The sequence below is a fragment of the Gavia stellata genome, chromosome 6, assembly GCF_030936135.1.
Source record: "Gavia stellata isolate bGavSte3 chromosome 6, bGavSte3.hap2, whole genome shotgun sequence".
Classification (NCBI taxonomy): Eukaryota; Metazoa; Chordata; class Aves; order Gaviiformes; family Gaviidae; genus Gavia; species Gavia stellata.
In genome coordinates this window covers 603217-618360 of record NC_082599.1, presented here as the reverse complement: position 1 = coordinate 618360, position 15144 = coordinate 603217, and the positions used below count along the sequence as shown (strand labels likewise).

Sequence of the window (15144 nt, the reverse complement as noted above, 5' to 3'; positions counted from 1 at the left end):
TTTGCATATCGGCCATTATCAGGAGACCCAGAGGCTATATCAGGTGCTAGGTCTACTTTTGTCCCCAGGTAGACACCATTAACATAACCCAATAGAGCTAATCGCCACAACCAGCCTGTTTCCGGGAAAACTAATGCATATTTCAGTTTGTGTGACGCAGTATCGTCTTAACTCATCTGTACGAAGTTTGCACAAGGGGGTCTGCTTTTGTCTGCTAACTAATTTGTTTAAGTCTTTGGTATCACTGTGAACTCAGCACTGCACTGGAGGGGGGTTCCTGGCCCCAGCCACGGCCCCGCACAGACCCGGTGCTTGCCCACTCTGCAGTGGGTCCCTCTGGAAGGACACACAACCCCCCCTTTTACCCTAGTGCTTTGCTGATGCTCTCGGCTCTGCGGAGCCTTTTGTTGACCCTCAAGGCATCTGTGGCTCTGGCGAGGTTGCTCTCATGAAACTGCATTGCACAGGAAGCCCGGATGAGCTGTCCTGGAGCTGGGAGGAGATCGCTGTCGTCTCCCTTGCCTGTACTCCTGGGTACCAGCACTGCAGGGCAGAGCTGAAAGCCCTGAGACACCAGGGAGAGACCCCGGTGCCACAGGCATTGATGGAAAGGCCCTGCCAGAGTGCGTCTGCGTGGGTCTTCGCTCATCTCGCTGACCTGGGGAGGAAAACAAAATGTCCCCTGCCCGGCTGACCCCAGCTGCAGCTCCCTGAGTGACACCGGCGGCAGGGGAAGGGTGACAGGTCCCGACACCGTGCCCCGGGGCAGGCACTGCTTTGGCCTGAGGAACAGTGCAACTCCCACAGCCACCCTCGCACGCCTGGCCCGGCGGAGAAGGGCTTTCACCATCTCTTCCACCCCTTCCCAACCAGCCCTCGTGTCTCCGTCACACATGACAAGCAAGTGTTTGGTGGCTTCTCCAAGAGCGGTGACAGCAGCGGCTGCACGCACCGCAGTAAATGCACGTGGCACCGCGGCAGGACGATGCCAGGCCAGGAATGGCGGGTTTGAAGTATTTTAGTTTGTAGTCTCCCTTGGGAATACATGGTAATTACACGAGGACTCCCTGGCCTGGAGAGCATCGTGTGTCCGTGGAGCAGAGCGCTCCGTGTGCCAGACGGACGCGGACACTCTGGAGCGGGTCCAGCGAAGGGCTGTGAAGATGACTGGGGTATCGAAGCATCTGGCAGACGGGGAGAGGCTGGGCGAGCTGGGACTGTTCAGCCTCGGGAATAGGACGCTGAGGGGGATCCTGTCCTCACCTGATGGAGACCAAGCGGTGCCCGGTGCCAGGATGAGAGGGGATGGGCACATACGGAAACATATGAAATTCCATTTAAATACCAGGAAACTTATTTGCTTGAGGGTGACTGAGCACTGGCACAGGCTGCCCAGAGAGGTGGTGGAGTCTCCATCCCTGGAGGTGTCCAAAACCCAGCTGGACGTGGTCCTGGGCAGCCAGTTCTGGGGGACCCCGCTTGAGCAGGGCTTGGACTAGACGGTCTCCAGAGGTCCCTGCCAGCCTCAATGTTCCTGTGACTCTGTGATTCATCACTACCACAAAACAAGGAAATCAGGAAAAATAAGGAAAATCAGGAAAAGCAGAGCAAGGAGAAAGAGAATTATGCCGCAACCCTCAATTATCCTGCATGGATTAGCTCTGGACCACTCCCTCATTTTCCTCTCTGCTTTGTACCTCCCCATGTGATACTCCACTTTCTCTTCCGTTAAACTGGGCTCCAGGTACATGCCGTTGCTGTACCACTTGCCCCCGTTCTCCTGCACCACGCGGCAGACCATCCCCATCAGCTTGGCGACCTGCTGATCCCGTTCGGCACCGACTGCTCTGTTGTTGAAGCCGCAATACCTGCTCCCGCACTGCAGGATCAGGTCCTGGAGCGATCCGTTGCTGCAATACCGCAGGTAATCGTGCAGCGACCTCCCTGCCAGGTCTTCTGCATGGGTGAGTAAGACAATCGTGTGCCTCAAAACATCAACTCCAAAAATGTCCTGCAGTCTCTGCACGGCCTCCTTGTCCTCCTCGGCGAATTGGCCCAGCTTGGTTACCAGCAGCAGCGCGTGGGGGCCCGGGGAGGACAGCCTGACGCAATGAGCAATTTCTTTGTACACCTCACTGATGGCAGCTCTTGGATCAAAAATATTGGCCGTGTCAATGACCGTGATGTCCTCGCCACCGCAGCGCCCTCCCGCTTGCGCACAGCTCACGGTCACCGGCTTGGTCGCAAACTTGGACTTGAACACGCGTTCTCCGAGGAGGGTGTTCCCGGTGGCGCTCTTCCCCGCTCCGCTTTTCCCAACCAGGAGGAGCCTCATCCCCGAGCCCCCGCCATCCCCGGGCAGCATGGGGATGGGAACACACTGGACGGCCATGGCCGCGCTGCACGGACAAAAGCAGACATACACGACTCCCGTTAGCACCACGGTGCTGCCTGCGCCAGGTCCCTGGGGTGTCCGCGTGGGCTGTTCCCCCGGGAGACCCCGGGGCTGCCTGGTGGGGCTGGGGACACCGGTAACGTCCTCCAGGCACCCTTGAAGCATGCTCTCGCACAGCCTGCTCCACCTCCAAGTCTCCTGCCTGCAAAACCAGCTTTGTGCAGGCAGGAGTTCAGTGGGGAGAAACCAGCTCTCTCCCTGCACGGATCTTCTGGCTGCCCGGGCACGCCTGGACTCCCTTCCTCCCCCCCAAAAAAAAAACAACCCTTCCAGCCAGCATAAAGCCTTACACGTCTCCCTCCCCTGCCCCTCCAGCCCGGTACCTTCGTGCTGCCTGGCTGGAGCCAGCGCTGAGGCAGGAGTCCCCTCCTGCAGCTGCAGAGCTCGTCGCATCTCCTGGTGCCTCTCTGCCGGCGCACAGAGCCAGGCCGGACAGGGTCTTGCTCTGCCCACGGGAGCAAGGCTTGGCCTGGGGCTCGGCCTCCTTCCCGGGCGAGCAGGCAGAGAGCTGGGGGGTGGCAGAGACCATGTCCCCTCGGAGGCTCTCGGAGCCACCGACAAGTGTCTGTGTGCGGCGATGGCAGCGGCAGCCTGTGGCAAAGCCCTGGCGCTGCGGCTGGGGTGGCACGCAGACCCTTCGCGGCACCGGCTCCTCCCCACGGCACAGGGCTGCGGGGTGCCGAAATGCTGCCGGGGCTGCGGGAAGATGGGCCCTAAAAAGGCAGAGCCAGAGCACGTGGCAGAGACGGGGGAAGGTTCGCCAGACAGCCCCCCCTTCCTGCCTGCCCCACGCCTCACCCTGTATCGTGACCCCGCGCCGACCACAAACCTCCGGCCCGCGGCCGCATTACGATTAGAAGCAAAAGCTGTGGGGCGGGCAGGACCGGTGTGCCCTGGAGTCCTGGCTTACTCCCGCTACCTCTGCACCATGCCGTCGGCACCCGTGCCGTGCTCCCAGTGCCGCCGCAGGTGCCAGCCCCAGCCACGGCCCGGCCACAGCTGCTCCTGGGCGCAGCCTGGGCTGGCTGAGGCCACCGCAGCCCCGCTGTCCTCGGAGCCGTAGCCCAAGGGATGGGCTGCCCTGGGATGGCGCCCCGAGGGAGGGATGCTCCGTGCTGTGCCCTGGTGCCCGCAGGGGTGGGAAGGGACAGGGGACACACGGCTCCCAGATCCCCAGCTTTGCTTCGGGAGCAGTTTGGCTCAGTGGAAAGCGGGACGGGTGGAAACAGCAGCCCGTGACGGTGGTCCCATGGGGCCGCCCCGCAAGAGCTGCGCCGGCCCGAGTACCCCGTGGGAAGGGGGCTTCTGCATGTCCCCGGCCTGAGTTCCCCGTGGGAAAGGGGGTCCTGCGTGTCCCCGGAGGGCAAGCGGTGCTGCGTGGGGCCAGGGCGGCTCTGCAGCCACGCGGGGCCGTGCCGTTCCAGCACGGCTCTGCCGGGAAGCCGCCACGTGGCAGCCGGCTCATGGGCTGACATCTCCCCAAGGGACCCGTTTTCCACCGCGGAGGAGACGTGCTCGGCCTCGCGCACCACCGGGGCCCTGGATGCCGCAGTCCGTTCGTTGGGTCTTGCATGTCCTGCGCCCCGCCACGCTCCGGGGGCTTCCAGCCACCTGCAGCTCCGCTGGCCTGGCAGGATGTGGGTGCCCCAGCAACAGCACCGAACCACGCAGAAATGGGGAAGAGGCTGAGTTTCAGCCCCTGTTACTGGAAACGAAGCGGGTGGGAAGGAGAAAGCAAGACCTTGCCCATGCGCGGGATCCCAACGCGGCCATGCCGGGGTGGTGACGTCCTGCCAGCAGGACAGGTGTCCCGGCCTGTGACACCGGGGTTTCCCCCTGAGACCTCCCTGGGGTCTCAGATGTTTGTGACTTCTGTCACTGGAGGATGTTCCCCTGTTCCCATCCACGCAGGCGTGACCCACGTCCTGCCTCTCCGTAGCCCCCCTGCCTCCACGGCTCGCTGGGACCTGCCACAGAGTCGTGGCTGCATTCAGACGCTCGAAGGTGCCAGGACACACTGGCACCCTCCCTGGTCCCCAGTACCTGCCCGGGAGGGCAGCACCGTCCGTGGAGCTCCTGGAGCCGTGACACTCAGTGTCAGCGGGGGCAATGGCCAGGCTGGGGCACAGGGACATTGGGACAGCGGAACAGCGGGTGCCAGGGACATCAGGACATGGGGACATTGGGACAGCGGGTTTCAGGGACACCAGGACCCCGGACACAGGGTCATTGGGACCCGAGACTTTGGGACATCAGGACACTGGGTGTCAGGTACATTAGGACCTGGGGCACAGGGATGTGGGTACCCAGGACACGGGGACATGGGGTATCAGGGACATTGGGGCTCAGGACACAGGGACCTCAGAGACTAAGGGATCCCAAGGATCCAGCAGCTCCAGAGATCGAGGGCCACGTGGTCCCACAGAATGAGAGATCCCAGGGACTTCAGGGACCCCAGGACATGGGGCTGCCCCCCCCCCCACATGCACAACCTGGGGTGCTGGTGCTGCGCAGGGGCCCTGTTCCGCTGGCGATTTTCCCCACCGGCAGCACGGGTCCTCTGCGTAGGCGGCTGCATGAGGGCAGGCATTGGGTAAAGGGGAACTGCTGCCGTGACACCGGTGAGGGTGGCAGGGGCAGAGCCCGGCAGCGGCAAGGGACAGAGCAGGGACGGGAGGCGCTGGGCTGGGGCTGTGCCGGGCCAGCGACCGTACTGCCTGGGTTTGTGGGGCAGAGACAACTGTAGGGCACCAGGTTGTGCCGCACGGTAAGCCTTGTGCCCACCACAGCCCTTGCACTGGCAGCAGAGCTTTGGCCGTGCTCCCCATGCTGGCAGCAAACGCCCTGCGCCTGCCGTGTAAGTTGCGCCAGGAATCCCCTGCGGCAGGTTATCCGCAAAACGGCAGCAAAGACCGGTGCTCCGGCAGCGCCGCGCACGAGAAGGATTTCCTGGGTGCTCGGGACTGGCAGCACCCAGCGTGGGATGCGGTGAGGGCCGGCAGCGATGGCCGAGCTTGCAGCGCAGCCCAGGCTCACCGCACCAGCCAGCACACCCGGCTTGAGCTCGTGGAGTGGTCCCCAAGCTCGCGTAGGGTGTCTCCCTGCTCCTGGCCACCACGCGTCCCAGTTACATCCCTCCCTTGGGATGGCGGAGGTGCAGCACCCGCTGATCCCTGGTGCAGGATCTGGCCGAGCCCCACAGCAGCAGTAGCTGGTGAGCCAGGCAAGGAGAGGCTGGGACGGGCACCCGCGAGGGGCTCGCTGGGGAGGGGGAGCCAGGGTCTCGCTCCGCCACCATCCCAACAGCGATGTGGGGCCTTCGGCAGCCTGGAAGAATGTGGAAAAGTGAGCGGGAGACGGGAGCAAACCCCGCCGGCACAAGGCTCAAACACCCACTCACGGGAGAAAAAACCCCACAAGCTGTGCCGGAGAGGAGGGAGCCGTGTGGAACGCCCGGAGCCTTCACTCAAACGTGGTTCCCGGCCTGATGGCACATTGTGAACCACAAACACAGAATATAACTTGGTTTTTTTTGCTAACTACGTATTCCCGTGTTTGCATTTGCTCTCCAGGAGACCCCACCTGGGTCAGAGCACTGGCAGGAGGGCCGGCATGGCTCCCCCAGCTCTGCTCCGCAAGCCCAACCCGGGGACGGGCTGACCCTGGGGGCGCAGGGACCTGGCGGGGCTCCCGGTGCTCCACGAGCTCCCAGCGCGATGGAAACGCGGGATTTTCCAGGCTTTAATTCATTTAATGATACACATCAAAGTACCTGCATTTCCACACAGCAGCGGCAAAGGAAGCGGCGGGGGGACGGGGCAGCGCGGGGGTTCCCTGTGCGGGCACCCGCACAGGGCTTCGCTTCTCGTCCGGGGGTACTGGAGCCGAGGGGAAGCTCGTGGGCAGCGCGGCACCGGCGAGCAACCCGCAGCCGCCAGGACCGAGCCCGGCCGGCGGCCGATGCCAAGACGGTCCTGTGCAGTGACACATTTGGAGGAAAAACATCCCTGGGTTTGGAAAACGCATTTCTGCTGCTCCAGTTTGTTGTTACCCACATAGAGCATCCTGCCCAGGGATGGGTAGCGCTGCCCGCGCCGCTGCCGGCGTGGGGTGAAGACCGGGGTGTGGCAAAGTGCCATATGTCCCCCCCCGTGGGGACACTCACCCCAGACCCTCGTCTTGGAGCCCACGGCTGGCCCAGGGTGTCACACGAGGGGTGACACGACGGTGCGGGGGGGGTCTGCAGGAGGGAGCGCTGGCCCAACTCTCTCGGGATTCGGTGGCGGCCGGGACGTTGCCGTCACCAGGAGCCAGGGCCGTGCCATGCACCGGTCCCCGCCTGCAGCCGCACGTGCCCGGCGTGGCAGAGAACAGCGGTTTCCCTGTCCCGGCTGCGGCTCACCTGTCCCAGCCAGGCTCTGGCTCTCGGCCGCGGTTTGATGTTGGCACATCTCCTTCCCACCCGCCGGGCACTCGTGGTCCTCCCCACCGCCCCAACCCCGCACCTTCCTGGCCGGATGCTCCCCACTGCCTCCAGGTTGTCCTTCGGTTCCTTGCCGCCGGCACCACGCCAGGACCTCTGCGTTGCCTGGGCTGGGGGTCTCTGCCTCGCCGCAGTCCCTCCTCCGTGCCGGAGCTGCTGCCAGCGGGGAAGCAGTCTCCACCCTCGAGTTTTCTGTTTTATTTTATTTTTATTTCATGTGATTTCTGTAGTGGTGGGGGCCCTCCGCACAGCCGGGGCGAGCCGCTGCCTCCTCCTCTTTACGCCCCTTTCCCCGGCAGCACGGCGGTGCGGCTCCTTCCCTGCGAAATGTGGTGTGTAGCCGGCAGCTGCTGAGATCCGGCTCCGCTCTGGCATTCGCAGCCGTCATTCCCTGGGCGAGCAAGCACAGCAGAGGTTACCCTGTGCCGGCACGTGGGGAAGGTGAGCAAGTTCACCGCGCCAGACCGCAGCCGCACCAGCCATGGCAGGGCAGGGGGATGCGTGGGGATGCCCTGGGGAAACCTCCCTCCTCCTCCTCGTCTTCCTCCATGGTCCCTCACCCTGGCCCAGGGGGTTTAAGCTGCGGCATGAGGCTGTGCCGCCGCAGCGCCGGGCAAAGGGGAGGAAGGGCTCCCGGGGAAACATGTGGGCTGCGTGAGGCTCCTCCTGGTGCAGGGGACAGAGGGCCCGAGGCTCCCGGCGCTGGTGGGACCGACCTCGTGACCGTCAGGAGAAAAACCCCAGCGGAAGGACGAGGGGCGGGAAGCAGGCGAGGAGCCCGGCCGGGGGGGGTTCCCAGGTCAAACCGGGGCTGCTGGCGCCCCGTCATGCCGGGCACGGCTGCGTGTGTGGCCGGGCTGGGCTGTGCGCCCCGAGCAGGCGTGCCGGTGGCTCCCCATGGTGTGCCCCAAAACCTGGGGAAGCAACTAGTGACCCCCAACTCCCCCAGGCCAGAATTCCCCGTTGCAGGAGGGAGCGCGAGCGGGGTGCTGGGTGCTCCCGCAGCGCCTCGGACAAGAACCGGCTGGGGAGGCCGCAGAGGGAGAGCCCTGGCGGGGCAGCCCCGAAGGCAGGGGGGTGGCACGGGCACCGCCGGGACCTGCGGTTGGAGGGAGGCCGGCGCGGGCAGGGGGTGCCGAGGCGGGGCGGGGGGGCTCACGTGAGGGCGGCCTCGGCCCCGTGGGTGCGCTGGTGCGCGGTGAGGTTGACCTTCTGGGCAAAGCTCTCGCCGCACTGGGCGCAGGCAAAGGGGGTCTCGCCGGTGTGGGTGCGCCGGTGGATCTTCAGGGAGCCCTTTTGGCTGAAGGTCTTGCCGCAGTCGGGGCAGGCGAAGGGCCGCTCCCCGCCGTGGCTGCGCTGGTGCGTGGCCAGGCTGCTCCTGCAGCTGAAGCCCTTCCCGCACCGGGCGCAGGCGAAGGGGCCGCCGGCTGCCTCATGCGGCTCCGGCGAGCGGCTGCCGCCGGGCTGGACCTCGGCGGCAGTGCCGGGCCGGTCCTCGGCGTGGGTGCGCTGGTGGTTGAGGAGGAAGCGCTGCTCGCGGAAGCGCTTCCCGCAGCGCTGGCAGGAGAAGGGCTTCTCGCCGCTGTGGATGCGCTGGTGGGTGAGCAGGTTCTGCTTGAGGCTGAAGCTCTTCTGGCAGACGCCGCACTGGTAGGGACGCTCCCCGGTGTGGATGCGCTGGTGGATGATGAGGTTGTGCTTGAGGCTGAAGGCTTTGCCGCACTCGGCGCAGATGAAGGCGCGTTCCCCGGCGTGGTGCTTCTGGTGCCGGGCGAGGCTGGGCTGCTGGCCGAAGCATTCCCCGCAGAGGATGCACTTGAACTCCTTCTCCGCCTCCTCTTCCGCCTGGCTGTGGATCACCAGCGCCTTCTCATCCCCCAGGCCCTCCTCGCCGCCGGGGAAGGCGAAGGGGTTCTCGCCCGCGGGAGAGGCCAGGTCCGTCATGGGCGCTCGCTGCCGGGCTCACGGCACCCGCATCCCTGGGGAGCGCAGACAGGGAGGGCTGCAGCTCCCGGCGCCAGCCCTGGCGCCTCCGGGAACCGGTCGGACCGGGGTGTGCCGGCACTGCCAGCACCCGCCGGCCCCCTCGGGTGCTCCCACCCCCGTGTCCGTCCCCCCGCCGTGCCCCGGCTGCGGCACCGGCGTCTCCCGGTAAGGGGGTTGTGGCAGTGCGGTGCGAGGAGCCCCGAGGAGGAAGGTGCCGGGGCTCGGCCTCAACCGGAGCGGGAGCGCGGGCACGTGCCGGGCCGGGACCTCGCGGCCCTGGGCCGGCTGGCGGGGAGCTGCCTGCGAAGTCCGGGCAGGGGGCGGGCAGCTGCCCCACAGGCACCGAGGGGGCTCCCGGGGGGGCTTTGCCCGGGCTGAGGAGGGGTGGGGGGGCCCGGGACCCCGCGGGGAGGGAGCCGGGCTGCGGTGCACCGGGCCGGGCCGAGCCCAGACAAACGGGGCCGAGCCGGGCCGAGTCCAGCCGAGTGGGCCCGAGTCCAGCCGAACGGGGCCGAGTCCAGCCGAGCTCAGCCGAACGGGGCCGAGTCCAGCCGAACCGGGCCGAGTCCAGCCGAACGGAGCCGAACGGGCCCGAGTCCAGCCGAACCGGGCCGAGTCCAGCCGAACGGAGCCGAACGGGCCCGAGTCCAGCCGAACCGGGCCGAATCCAGCCGAGCCGGGCCGAGTCCAGCCGAGCCGAGCCCAGCCGAACGGGGCCGAACCGAGCCGAGCCCAGCCGAGCTCAGCCGAGCGGGCCCGAGTCCAGCCGAGCCGGGCCGAGTGGGGCCGAGTCCAGCCGAACGGGGCCGAGCCCAGCCGAGTGGGGCCGAACCGGGCCGAGCCGCCCTTACCTGCACCGGGCGCCGCGGGTACGGGCCCGGCCCGGTCTCGGTCTCGGTCTCGGTCTCCCCCGGCGCATCCCGACCCGGCGGGTCCCGCGCGTGTCCGCGGCGCTTCCTGCGCGGGGCGGGGCCGCGGCCGCCGCGGAGTCCGCGCAGGGGGGGGGGGGTGTCCCCCCGGCCCCCGCTCCCCGCTCCCCCCCCCCGCCCCGGGGCTCCCCGCTCCCCCCGCCCGCAGCGCGCCCCACCGGCGCTGACCTGCCCGAGCCGCCGCCGCTCCGCGTCCCGCCGGCCCCGCCCGGCCCCGCCCGCTCGGCTGACGCACCGGCGCCCGCCCGCGCCCGTCACCGCGGCCCTGCGGCGGCTCCGCCCGGGGGGGGCTGAGGGGCGGCGGGGCCGGGCCCGGCGGCATCGCACCCCCCCCACACCCCGGGCGGGGGCCCGGCACGACGTCCGCCCCCCCCCCGAGGCCGCTCCCCCCCCCCCGAGGGTGCTCCCCCCCCCCCGAGGGCGCTCCCCCCCCCCCGAGGGGCGCTCCCCCCCCCCCGAGGGCTCTCCCCCCCCCCCCCCGAGGGCGCTCCCCCCCCCCGAGGGCGCTCCCCCCCCCCCCCGAGGGCGCTCCCCCCCCCCGAGGGCTCTCCCCCCCCCCGAGGGCGCTCCCCCCCCCCCGAGGGCGCTCCCCCCCCCCGAGGGCGCTCCCCCCCCCCCCGAGGGCGCTCCCCCCCCCCCCCCCCCCCACCCGTGGCAACGCCACCCTCCCCCGGGGCCCAGGATCGGGCCCGAGTTGCCCCAGAACCGGCGGAACCGGCCCGGCTGCGGGAGCGGGAATGGCGGGTCTGGCGGGACCGGGAGCGCCGGGGGGGGCCCAACCGGAGGGGTCCCAGACCTGCCCCCCGCACCCCGAGCTCGCCCCGGGGGGTCCCCGGCCACAGCAGCGGGGGCCAGGGGTGCTCAGCCTCACCGCGCGGTGCCCACGGCGCGCCGCCGAGCACGCGGGCTCTGAGCCCACCGGTGACCGCGGTGGGCGGCAAGGCTGCCAGGCGCCCGCGCCGCGGTTCGGGGCCGTTTGCACGGGGAGGAGAGCCCCCCACGCGCTGGCCGGGCTCCCTGGGTGCGCGCGGTGCTGCCGGCGTGGCCGGGGGACCCTCGTCCAACGTGCGGCGTGGAACGTCGCGGATGGTTCTGGGGCCAGGACACGCCGGCGGTGCCGAGTCACCCTGTGCCGCATGGGAGCCGTGGCTTCTCCCAGACCGGGATGGACTCGTGTGTGCTGGCACAGCCGTGCAGCCCGTGCCAGCGGGCCGCTGCCCTCCGGCAGGACCGGGGGGCCCCAACGCGTCCCGTCCCCCCCCAGTGCCGGGAGCTGCGGCCAGACGGTGCCAGAGTGAGAGCCACCGGCTGCCCTCAGGAGCACTGGGGCGTGTTTTGGTGGCGGCACAGCAGATGTGACGGTGACCCCGGCACAAAGCTGGCCGTGATGGCCCCCGAGCCATCCCTGCCGAGCCACGGGCTGGCTGTGACCGCAGTGGGTGCTGCAGTACAGAGCCCACCACGCAGAGCCCGGCACCCCACCTGCAGCACCGGGACTGGCCTTGCCGAGTACCGTGGTCGGGTGCCGTGTGCCGTGCAGTGCCCGGCTCGGGGGCCACGCTGGTCCTGAGCTCCCACCGCCACCGGGGACGAGACATTTCTGCCATTGTGGTCCCACGGCATACCCAGATGCCACAGTGGGGCCTGCCGGTGCCGCCGGGAGCTCGTGCGTGCCACGAGCACCTCCAGATCGTTCCCAACCCTGGCGCTGCGCAGACCCCGGTGCGCTGGAGAGGTTCAGCGGCCGCAGAGCGCGTTGGAGGGCGCCGGGCCCGGCGCAGGCAGCGTGGCACAGCCGGGGCCAGCCCTGGGCACCCGCCAGCCGCGCTCGGCACAGCAGCTCTCTGCAGGCTGCAGCTTGCCGGCAGTCGGGCAGCGCGCTCGGCTGGGATGCCCGTCGGCAGAGATTGCTATCACGCCGTTGCCCGGACCTGCCGCAACAGAGGCCTGACGGCCTCCGATGGGCTTCACCCCGGAGCCCGGCTGCGTCCTGCGAGCTGAGGGATGGAGCCGAGCACGAGCCCGGGAGAGGCTGGGAGCAGCCGGGACTCGGCTGACGGCAACAGCCCTCCCAGGCTTAAAAACCGCTGCAAGTCACCGGTTTTGCTGCCAGTCCCGCGTCTTTTCCCTATCGGAGGTTTTTGATAAGGGACGCAAAAGTCAGGAGCGCTTCGGCACGCGGCTTTGCCAGCAGCACGACCGTAAACTAAACTGCGACAAAAGGAGAGGAGCAAAGCGGATGCGGGGACGGACAACCGGCACCCGCCTCCACCCGAGCCTAAGCTCAGGCCTGGATTTCACTTAAGGCAGACGGCGCTGTCCCAGGCCGGGCTCATTCCACCGTACGGCCCCGACACTTCCCGGGACAGAGGAGCCAGGAGCCTGCTGTGAGAAAGCTTTTATTTTAAATAACCTCAAAAAAATAGAATTGCAAGGACCTGAAATGCTGCTGGAGCGGAGGGGAGGGGAGGAGGGCGGCGCGTCTGCCCCGGGGGGAAGCGGGCGAGGGGGGACGGGGGCGGGCGTCCACCCCAGCCTGCCGGATTTCGGGTGCCGGGACCCCTCTGCCAGGCAGCTCCCACCCATCTGCGTGGTCGGCTTGGGGCGCCTCGCCCCGGCGGAAGCTCCAGCCGTGACCGTGCCGGTGTCCCCTCGGCTGCCACCCCGGCGCCCGGCAGGTGATGAAGCCTCTCCTTAACACTACACTCCTTCGGATACACCCCCAAACTGTACACGAAGAGCGGGGCGCTGGCGGCGAGCAGCATGGTGCCGAGCTGGGCTCCGGTAACGCCATCCCCTGCGTTTGCAAGGTCGCAGCCGCGAGGCTCCGCAGCCACCACGGCTCCCACGCCGCAGCTGGGGCCGACGGCACGCGGGGCAGGGGCGATGGGACGACAGCTTCCCTCCGCCGCAGCCGGCGCGGTTCGTTTCCCCTTTCGGATGAAGCACGCTTCAAAGCACGAAGAGCTTTCGGCCGCGCGGTTCTCGTTTCCAAAGCTCTACCCCGACACCCCTTCCCCAGGCGCCCGACCAAGCGGCTCCCCCGCTTCGCCTCCCAGTGCCGTGGTGGGCACCGCTGCTGCGCCGACGGGGAAGCGGAGACGGCAGACAAGCCCCAGCAAGCAACAGGCGCCTCCGCGCCAGCCCCCCTGCTGCTGCCAGCAGCCCCACGGCAGCGGGGGGCACCACGCCGGCAGGGAAACGGGCAGGCACCGCCACCGTGAGCTACCGCAGTGGCTGTGGCAGCCCCGGCGTGGCTGGGTTAGCTGTTCAGAAGTTAATTGAGTACCAGAAAGAGCTGCGAGTCAGAAAGATTATCCACAGAGCACGTAGAGAAGCACAAGCGACACCCCCCCCCTTCCCACCCCCCTGTCACCCTGCGTGGCCCCTCTGGGCTCGGAGGAGAGGCGGCTCCCGGGTCCCTTCTGGAAGCAGAGGTGAGCCGAGAGCCTTCCGGGCCGTTTTCCCGGTTGTTTCCCATTTTCCCGGTGCTCGCCCAGCTCCTCCGCTCCATCTCCAGGGAAGCCGCAGGCTGGAGCCGGCGCCGTTGGCTGGGGAGCGTCGGCAGGAGGTCACCTCCAAGGCAAGAAGGGAAGAGACGGATGGAGGGTTCTGGGAGAAGCTCTCTGCCCCACGGTGGCCCCTCTCTGCCCCACGGCGTCACCCAGCCAAACCCGGAGGCAGGAGCAGGCAGAGGTGCCGCTGCCAGGCCCACTGCCCAACGGGAGGGGTTTTTTAAGCCGACAGATCCTGGATCTGGAGCTCTTCCCGCTCCCTCCGGTCCGTGCAGCCACAGCAGGAGCAGACACTGCGGATCCAGGCTCCTGCCGCGGCTCCTCAGCTCCATCTCTACCGATCCGGTACGCTGGTGAGACAGAAAGCTCAGGCAGCGCGTCCGAGTCCGCCTCCTGTTTCACCCCATCCGACGCCTGTCCGTAGGGTCCTCCGAGCCTCCTGCTCCCAAATCCACCGCGCTCCTCCCGAGTCCCCGCCACCACCGTGTCCCGGCAGGCACCACGAGTCCCGGCTCGCGGCTTTCCCTCGGCACTGTCCTCGTTGGGTCAGCGATCGGTCCCCCGGTGCCAGCCGCCATCTCTGTAGGTTTGGTGTCTTTTAGTGCAAGAGCGACGAGGTGCGGTCCCTCGCCCCGAGGCAGGTTTTCGGCAGCCCGCGTGGGCGTTACAAGCAGCTGGGGCACGGCGAGGGTTTCTCTTCGCCGTGCGCTCTCTCAGGCACTCTCAGGACTCGTTTCTCCTCAAAGCTCCTGCCGCAGCCGCCGTACTTGCACCAGAGCTCCGCTCGGCAGTCGGGCTGGGGCTTCGGGAGCAGCTGCCGCTGGCTCACGCAGTCGGCACAGCAGCACTGCGGCGGCAGGCTCGGCGGCTTCGGGCTCAAGCCGTGTCCCCCGTCGGGGCACTTGCAGGGGCAGTGCCCTGCCGACGCCTCCGGCGGGTGGTGGGAGCCGGGCACGAGGTGGTGGTCTTCCTGCATCAGCTGCAGGAGGATGTCGGCAGCCCCGGAGGGGCTCTCCGCTCTGGCGGGGGGAGGCTGCGCCCCCGGCCGAAGCTCCTCCCGAGCCAGCGATCCGTGAGCAGCTCCGCGGGAGCAGGGGGGCAGCAGCACTCCGGGGGGCTCGGACCCCTTTCCCAGGGGAGCGCCGCTGCCGTCGGGCTCCTCCGGGCAGGTCCCCTCGCAGCAGGAGGGCAGGATGCCGCTGGTGTGCGTCCTGCGGTGCCGGAGGAGGTGAGCCTTCTGGCTGAAGCCCTTCCCGCACTCGGCGCAGCGGAAGGGCCGCTCGCCGGTGTGGGTCCTCTGGTGAACGGCCAGATTCACCTTCTGCCGGAATCGCTTCCCGCACTCGGCGCAGGCGTGCGGCCGCTCCCCGGCGTGGCCCTGCCGGTGCAGCTGCAGCTCCCCGTGCTCCTCGAAGGTCTCCCCGCAGAGCGAGCAGGGGTAGGGGCTGCCGGGGTGGGTCGGCAGAGCGGCGGCCCGGCCCGGCTCGCTCTGGGGTCTCTCGGCCGCGTGGACTCGCTGGTGGACCCGCAGGGAGAGCTTGCTCTTGAAGCGCTTGGGACACTCCAGGCAGGTGAAGGGCTGCCGGCCGGTGTGGGTCTTCTGGTGGGCGATGAGGTTGGGCTTCTGGGCGAAGCGCTTGCCGCACTGGGCGCAGGCGAAGGGGCGCTCGCCCGTGTGCGTGCGGTAGTGGGTGACCAGGTTGCCCTTCTGGTTGAAGCGCCGGCCGCAGACGCCGCAGGTGAAGGGACGCTCGCCGGTGTGGATGCGCTGGTGGG

General features: G+C 68.4%; 1 protein-coding gene across 1 annotated transcript; it reads right to left on the bottom strand.

Moving 5' to 3' along the window:
* Positions 1–1555: 1555 nt before the first annotated feature.
* Positions 1556–2338, bottom strand: LOC104257523 (GTPase IMAP family member 5-like). Its single transcript, XM_009812313.2, has one exon. It carries the CDS (start codon positions 2333–2335, stop codon positions 1556–1558), a length of 780 nt encoding a protein of 259 aa, XP_009810615.2. The 5' UTR covers positions 2336–2338.
* Between the last annotated feature and the right edge of the window lie 12806 nt (positions 2339–15144).